Source organism: Balaenoptera ricei, chromosome 12 (genome assembly GCF_028023285.1).
Source record: "Balaenoptera ricei isolate mBalRic1 chromosome 12, mBalRic1.hap2, whole genome shotgun sequence".
Classification (NCBI taxonomy): Eukaryota; Metazoa; Chordata; class Mammalia; order Artiodactyla; family Balaenopteridae; genus Balaenoptera; species Balaenoptera ricei.
This window is the reverse complement of record NC_082650.1, coordinates 44950945-44958755: the sequence shown is the minus strand read 5'-3', so window position 1 is coordinate 44958755 and position 7811 is coordinate 44950945. Positions and strand designations below refer to the sequence as shown.

At 42.6% G+C, this 7811-nt stretch overlaps 1 protein-coding gene across 1 annotated transcript; it reads right to left on the bottom strand.

The window, feature by feature from the left end:
* Positions 1-865: 865 nt before the first annotated feature.
* Positions 866-4829, bottom strand: TSPYL4 (TSPY like 4). Its single transcript, XM_059941366.1, has one exon. The coding sequence runs from the start codon at positions 4764-4766 to the stop codon at positions 3522-3524; it is 1245 nt and encodes a 414-aa protein (XP_059797349.1). The 5' UTR covers positions 4767-4829; the 3' UTR covers positions 866-3521.
* Between the last annotated feature and the right edge of the window lie 2982 nt (positions 4830-7811).

The following is a 7811-nucleotide window of genomic DNA, read 5'->3' as shown; positions in this document are numbered from 1 at the left end:
TAAAACATGCAAAAGAAATCTTAGAGAGCTAATACTTAAAGTTCTCCAGGCCTAGAAAAATTATACTTCAGCAAATAGAGCTTGCAAATAAATACTGCACCAAGAGTCAGCATGTCTGTTTTAACTGTATGTTTAATTAACAATCTCTAACTCAAATCAGTAATTTGGGGCCATTTATGTCAAATCTTTGTTTAGATGGCTAAAAATATTCAGTGATTCATTTATGGAGACCTTGCAGCATTCATTGTTCTCTCTGCTACAGAGAATGCAGAAGTATGTATCTCCCAAACCTTCATGTAATAGCTGCTGAAAAGCAAAACATTACTGGTAATTGACATTGTGATGTCTGATATCATCTGTTTCTAGACTTTATATTTGTCATAACTTTTTTGTTTTTCTTTTTAGAGCACCACACTGCTGTAGGAAAAGAATTTAAGTAGTACTTAAAGAATATCCAATGATTCATTCTTCCAAAAGTCTGTCTTAAGCTCATTAAAAAAGAATGAGCCCAAGGTGGGACACAGTTAACATAAATATATAAGTAAACTATTATGGGGCAAAGAGAACAGTTTTCCACTGAAAACAGTATTTTAAGTGAGTGACAAAAATCAATATATGGTGTTTCAATTACCAAAACCTACACTGACTGTATAGGAAATATGTTTATGAGTATGCATTTGGGCTTCTTATTTACCATTTTTCACGCAAAAAATCTTGGAAGGTGCACTATTGCCTTTTTTTTTTTAAGGTTCAGGATGATACTTACTGTGACGACTTGATAACTTTAATGATTTTCCAACCACTTATTAGCCTAGACAAAACAGACAAGCCTTATTTATTTTTATTTTTTGGTGAAAACAAGAAATACAGCAGAGTAACAGATTTATTTTTCCTTCGAGCACATAGGAGAAGACTAAAGTACTATCTTTGTTTAGTATGACAGAGCAATTCTACAAGTACTTACACTGGTTAGGAACATAGGATGTCAAGTACAATATTTACTGCTAGGCCAAGAAATATCAAGACGACAGTTATGTTTTTCTGTTTGAGAATACTCCCACAAGACAGCACAGTTTCAAAGATCACATTCAAATTATATTTCTAAGAATAGAGCTGTAGAAGAAGAGAGAACAGAACAAGCTGATATATTAGTGGATATTCACAGAAGTCTTCATACTGCACAGGAAACAAGCCTGATATTTTTGCACACATTCTCAATTACAAGCAAAAAGCATGCCTGTAAACGTCATTTTGCCAGAAAGCATAAATGGAGAAAGGAATTAACAGGACTTTACTCAAAACAGTGAAATACGGAGCATACACCATTAATCGTTCACATATTCTAAAATAATACAAAACATTTAGACTTGCATTTGTGTGTACAAAAAACTACTAGTGAATTCGAGGAGTTAGGAAAAACTGAAGTAAAACGTAACTCCTCCCACCATCCTCTTTAAACATCAACCACTTTCATTCTCCCACCTCTCCTGGGGAAAACCTCAGGCGCCTCCCCTCCTACCCCTGACCCTACAGGGTTCCAGTCTTTTCTGTTTACCTTCTCAAGCCCAATCCACAGTAAGCTCATTTGTTTTCTGGGCTTTCAGTTTCTACAGCCTAGGACACCTTTCCCACTGCTCTGTGTCCAGACATCCCAAGCCCCGTGGAGCAGACTTTCACACACCCCCTCACCCCCTAGGAGGGAGGCTTGGCAGCTCCCACAATGCAGACTGCAGCCCACTCCCTCATTTGTTAGGTCAGAAGCAGGGAAGGAAATGCAGAAGCTGAGGACTGAGAGCCAAGAAGGCCAGGCGGTAGGATGGAGGCTGTGGGACATCAGGGCAGTCAAAGAACAGTACAGAGGACACGAGTGACCCTCAAAATGCTGCCTTGGGGTTATTTCTAAGTGGTCCAAGGCCCAAAAAAGAATTTCCATGCTTAGAAAAGTGGAGTGAAACTAAGTTTTGATTGCCTCGGATCACAGCCTGCTCTGGGTCTGTCTTGAAGCCGTTACTGTGAGGCCCTTCTGTCTCTCCTCTCAGCTTCTCACACTAAAGCTCAAGAAAACACACAGAAGGTTTTGGTAAATGGATAAGGAAGAGGATGGGGTTGTCAAAGTTGGCCCAAAAAAACAATGCCCGTTAAGAAGGCAATTAACCTACAGGTTTTCCTTTGAAATGTTTAGACTTTGCTAAAGGAAGTGAGGTGGAGACATGAGGGCAGAAGACAGCAATAAGAGACCTGGAGTCTGATACACAGTACCTTTCTCCTTCTGGACACAATCAAAGGGAGAGCAAATTAAACAAAAAGCCTGCTTTGCCAGTTTTGTTTTCCGCTTCTGAGCTGTAACTGCTTCTGAGAAAGAAGCCGGGGGCGGGGAGGGAGATGGAGACAGAGACAGATGCATAACAGGTGCCACAGACCAGAAAGACCTCTTCATCGGTGCCCCCGCCCTGGCAACTTTGTCATGTTCAGAATGGGTGCGGGAGGGGTTGAGAAGGGGATGCCTAATAAAGTTGCCTAGATTAAGGGTGGTTTGTCAGCTAGGGCTCAAAAAGGCTAACTGCTGGAAAGGACCCCCCCACCAGCTTTGCTTTGGACGCTGTGATATTATGACTGCCCAACCTGCCTGACAGCCATTTGGGTTCATGGGTAGCTATTTGGGGGGCAGGGAAGGGGATAGTTCCTGTGTGCTACCCAGGAGCTTAAGTCTACAGATAGTTCCTGAAGAGGAAGGCAATGGTGCCTGTGCAAAGCTCATCCAGAAGGCTGAGTGCAGGTTCGGGTGGGCCATAATCACAGGCCTTCATACTCACCAGTATGTGATCACAATGCAGGGTGCCCAAAGGCATAAGAAGACCAACATGGTAACATAGAACACCTGTCATCTGTTACCTCATTCATGCCTGGTAGCCACCCACCAGCCAGCTGCTTATTCTGCCAGATAACCAGCAGCGTGGATGGCATGGACCCAGGAAGACAGCTGGAAACCAGTTACTGGTAGTGTGGAATGTTCAGTTTGGGTTGATGACTGGCATCATCTACATAAGCTTCATCTTGCAGCAGTGAAACTCAAAGATCTTGCCACAGAGTACATGGGTATCAGGAGGACAGCCAGCATAAAGTATGAAGCCCAGCTAAGTATTTGCAAAGGTATATCAAGCTTCTTTGTGGTAGACAACCACTTTAAAAACTGGGAGAAGGCTATTGTCAGACAGGACCAAGGGCATGCAAAAGAAGGGAGTGCATATCTACAGTATCATGTGCTTGGCATAGAAGTAGTGGAAGGCCATGCACTTGGAACATGTAACACGATGCAGAACAGCAGGAAGGCTCAGAGGAAGAAGAGCATAGGCATATAAGCGATTATCTTGCCACTGATTTTTGAGGATTTAGAAGGACAAAAGGACAAAATAATCCAGTGTGAAGAGAAAGTAAATGGAAGACTGCATGCTGTTGGCTAAGCACAGGTCCAAGAGGAGGTGGTAAGGAAACTTGTGCAGGTGCTTCTCACAGGGCAGGAGTTAGCCGGACTGGAACCTGAAGGTCCTGGAGCTCTCCACTGGCTGCCTTGCTGGGTCTCGAAATCCTCTGCGGGGCCCATCACCCATCAGGTAGTACTGGAGGGGATTGGGCCACAGTTCTGCTTTGATAATCTCTGCAATCCTGTCGAATTCTAGGAGGCTGTGGTCTGAGAACCAGTTGAAGAAACTGGGAATAGTGTTGCCTTCCCGGTTCCTGTGGATATGGGACTGGGGGTCTTGGCCCCGGTGCCAGCGGATTGGCGTGGAAAGAGACACCACCCGGCCAGAGGATCTGCGCTCATATTCCTTGACAAGCCCCTCATTTCGGAAGTAGGGGTTGCTCTGAAAGATGAACTTGAATTTGCAGCCTGCTCTGGGGTGTTTAAGCTCCTCCACTTCCAAATTGATCATGTACCTCATCATGTCTTCATCTTGGCCACTGATCATAGGTGACAGCTGGGGATGGTTGCGAAAGGCAGTGACCCAGAAACCTGGGATATTTTGGATGATGAAACTTCTGCGCTGCATATGGAGCCTTCGCATACGGCCAAACTTGCGCTCCAGCTGAAGGAAGGCCCTGTCAGCCTGGGCATTTACATTTGACAGCTCCTGATCGATGGCTTCCAGCGAGTCCATGCAGTTATTGATCTTAGGGGCCCTGGCCCGGGCCTCCTCCTTCGCTCCTCCTACCACCTTTTTCTCCTTCTGCATCACCTTCTTTTCCTCCACCACCGCCTCCGCTACTCCCTCCTTTTCCGCTGCTGCTGAAACAGCGCACTTTTTTGTCGTCATTTCCTTGGCCTTCGCCCCAGGCATCATCTGAGACCCCAACCTCCCTGCGCCACAGGCTTCTAGAGCCTTCTCGACAGCAGGGCTGCGCAGCTCTCTACGCTGACAGCCATTTTCCTGGCTATTGTCGGCTGCCACCGAGGTGGAGGCAGAGGCTGCTTCCAGGCCCTCGGTGGAAGCAGGAGCCTCTTTCTGGCCCGCTTTGGTCGCTACGCGGCCGCGACTCCCAGCAACCCGAATGCGGAGCGCAAGGCCACAGCCCGCGGGGTCCCGGAGTGCGCCTCCCTCTGCGGCGGTCTCCAAGCCGCCCTCACCTGTGTCCGCCATCACCAGGGTGGCCCCGGTTTCCTCGCCCTGACACTGCTTTAGGTCCGGATGTCCCGGGGCATGGTCGGGAGTAGCGAGACCGCAGGTTTTAGCGACAGGGAGGTTGTCGCCCTCATCCAGGCCGCTCATTTTGGTAGAAGTCAGACCTGCAGGAGGAGAGCGTCCGTTGTCCTCCGCCGAAGCCGCGCTCCGCCCCTCGCACCACCCCACTTTTCCGCTCTGAGGGATGCTGCTATGGCAACCGGTGACGTTAAGGCGGTAGCGTCTCAACATCGCGCGAGAGTTCGTTGCGCCTTAGATTATGGTAGCCTGTGAAGGGTGTTTCTTTGTTTTTGTTACAAAATATTATGAATTTCGTGAGTCTGGAAAAGATTTGGCTTGCATAAATGGATACAGACCAAACTCGAGCAAGTGAGAACTGTGTTAATGTGTATTTCTAAGGCTCTGAATGAATTTTTAAGGCACCTATTGTCTTTTAAAATACTTAACTGCTAAGAAAGGTTAGTTATTGTCTATTCAGGTCAGCTCATGGGGCCTCTCTTGTATAGTAAAGTGGATTCAGCAATTCGCAACCCTTCTTTAACGTACGGATTCATTGCTATTACCAAAGAATTGAGATGAGCAGGTTTTGATTTCTAAGAACAGTGTTGCTGTGTTAAATGTGATGATTTTAAAAAATTAGGAGCAGCTAAAAGGGAAGTTTCTCTCATCCTAAGAAGACATAATAAAGGATTCTTTCAATTTGCCTTACAGATTTTAAAGTATATGTAAAACACAAAGGTGTTTACCTTTGAAGCAACTGGACAATATTTTCTCTTCACTTTCAACTGATGTTAGTAGCAAAATGTATTTTCCTTTCTTAGAGGTGACCCACACACGTGCAAGGGCGCAAATTCAGCCTTTAAGCATTACTGGAAGAAACGTAATCAAAGGGGATTTTAATTTCTGAAAGTATACATATTATATAGTGCTTACCCTCGGGTTGTAATCTTAATCTGAAGAGTTCCTGCTTCATAATGGCTGTGGGCATGAAGCCAGCAATTTTGCCAAATTTTTCTTCTGTGATAATTCACTGCAGGGCAGAAGCCATGATCAACTGTTTGCAGGCACCGGAGCTACTAATTGTCTTAATTAAAATATTTTAAGTAACATTTAGAAAGTTAATGTTAAAATATTTGAGTAAGAAAACTTGTTTATTCGGGTCAGTTCATACATTTCATTTGATAGCATTATCACTACTATCTGTTCTGTTTGTTGAAGTGTGAAAATACTGGTGTTAATCCTTAGGAAAATGCAAGAAAAAAGGAAAACTTAAATTTGCATATTTTTGTTTAAAGTCTTAAATTCATATTAGAAAAATGATTATAACTCTTTGTAATAGAAATTCCACTACAAAGCACCCCAGATTATGATCACTTTCAAATAAGGACTCAGAAGAGATTCCAGTTAGAAGTAAAGATTTAGGGGCAAAGGATTTCGAGAAAATCAGCAGTTATATTGAGACTTCTGGTGAGGGAAGTAGTGCAGACCTGTACAGCTAATAATGAGGTGCTGATGGAAAGACACAGGCAGACATTACAGAGAAACAGCCTGTCATCCAGCTTCATAGTTTAGCTCACAAAGGTTTTCCCGAGAGTCCATAAACACTTAAGATATTCAAGGACAGACTGTCCAAATTGACTGCTGCCAGCTAATCAGTTATGCCATTTAAAAAAAAAAAAAATGTGCAAACAAGATTCACTCTTCCCAGACTACAATTATTTTTCTCTCTCCTCTTTCCTCTTTTAATAAATCCTGTTTTTGCCTTTATGGAATGAAATCAATCTATTGATTTATCCTGCTTATAAACAAGGAAACGGCGTGCTACAATTAAGGGACTTTGTGACTGAGTTTTTCTTTGACACTACTCTGCCTTGTTTCTTTTCTTAAAGAATCTTTTCACTGTTGAAGGATTAATTCTCTTGGATTATAACATGAGCCAATAGACAAGAGAAGCAAATGCTGAGTGAAAGTTACTTTGCCATGCAGGAAAGAAAGAGTTTGCTATTTGTAACAGAAAATTAGAAAATTACATAAGGCTACTACATGTGAACTTTTTGCTCTTGTTGTATGTACCGAATTTTTTTGACTATTTTTTTATTTTTGTATACAATTTTTAAAGGTTACACTGCATTTACAGTTATTACAAAATATTGGCTATATTCCCTGTGTTGTATACTACATCCTTGAGCCTATCTTACACCCAATGGTTTGTACCTCGCACTCCTCCACCCCACTGGTAACCACTAGTTTGTTCTCTATATCTGTGAATCTGCTTCTTTTTTGTTATATTCAGTAGTTTGTTATATTTTTTAGATTCCACATATAAGTGATATCATGCAGTATTTGTCTTTCTCTGTCTGACTTATTTCACTTAGCATAATGCCCTCCAAGTCCATCCATGTTGCTGCAAATGGCAAAATTTTGTTCTTTTTTATGGCTGAGTAGTATTCCATTGTATATATATACCACATCTTCTTTATCCATTCATCTGTTGATGGACACTTAGGTTGCTTCCATATCTTGGCAATTGTAAATGCTGCCGCTATGAACATTGGGGTGCATGGTACATATCAAATTTTTTAAAAGATTTATATCTCCACTACTTGAAATGTCCCTGTCTCTTTGATTATTCCTGTCAATAGAATCATTTTCCACTAATAACAGCCTGCCCATTCTTTAAAACTCCATTCAACCTACCTCATGTAGATTGCACTAGGCATTTTAAATGAATTAATTTCATAAATAAGGACCCAGGAATCACTGAGAAGTTAACTCATCCATGGTCGGACATGTATTAATTGGCAAATTGTCTCCTCTCATCTCGTATACCTTCCTTAACCACCTTACCATTCTATAGCTCTTGTTGCTTCTGCCATCCAGTTGTACTTATTTATCTTCTGTCTTTAACTGTCTTGGTTGTTTCATGCAGATCAGTCTCCTCATCCCAGCTAGACAGGATGGCTGCATAGTGGCTTCTTCTTTAGCATCTACTCTATATATACAGTAGCCTGGTGACAATCTCATAGATTTTAGTGAAACTTAATGATATGATCTAAATGAAGATTTTAAACATGTTTTACCAAAATGAATAATATGGCTATGATGGTATTTACAAATTGAAGGTCTGTGGCA

Bases quoted from the DNA above. Each gene is read 5' to 3' on its own strand.
- TSPYL4 (XM_059941366.1), bottom strand. From the start codon at position 4,766: ATGAGCGGCCTGGATGAGGGCGACAACCTCCCTGTCGCTAAAACCTGC.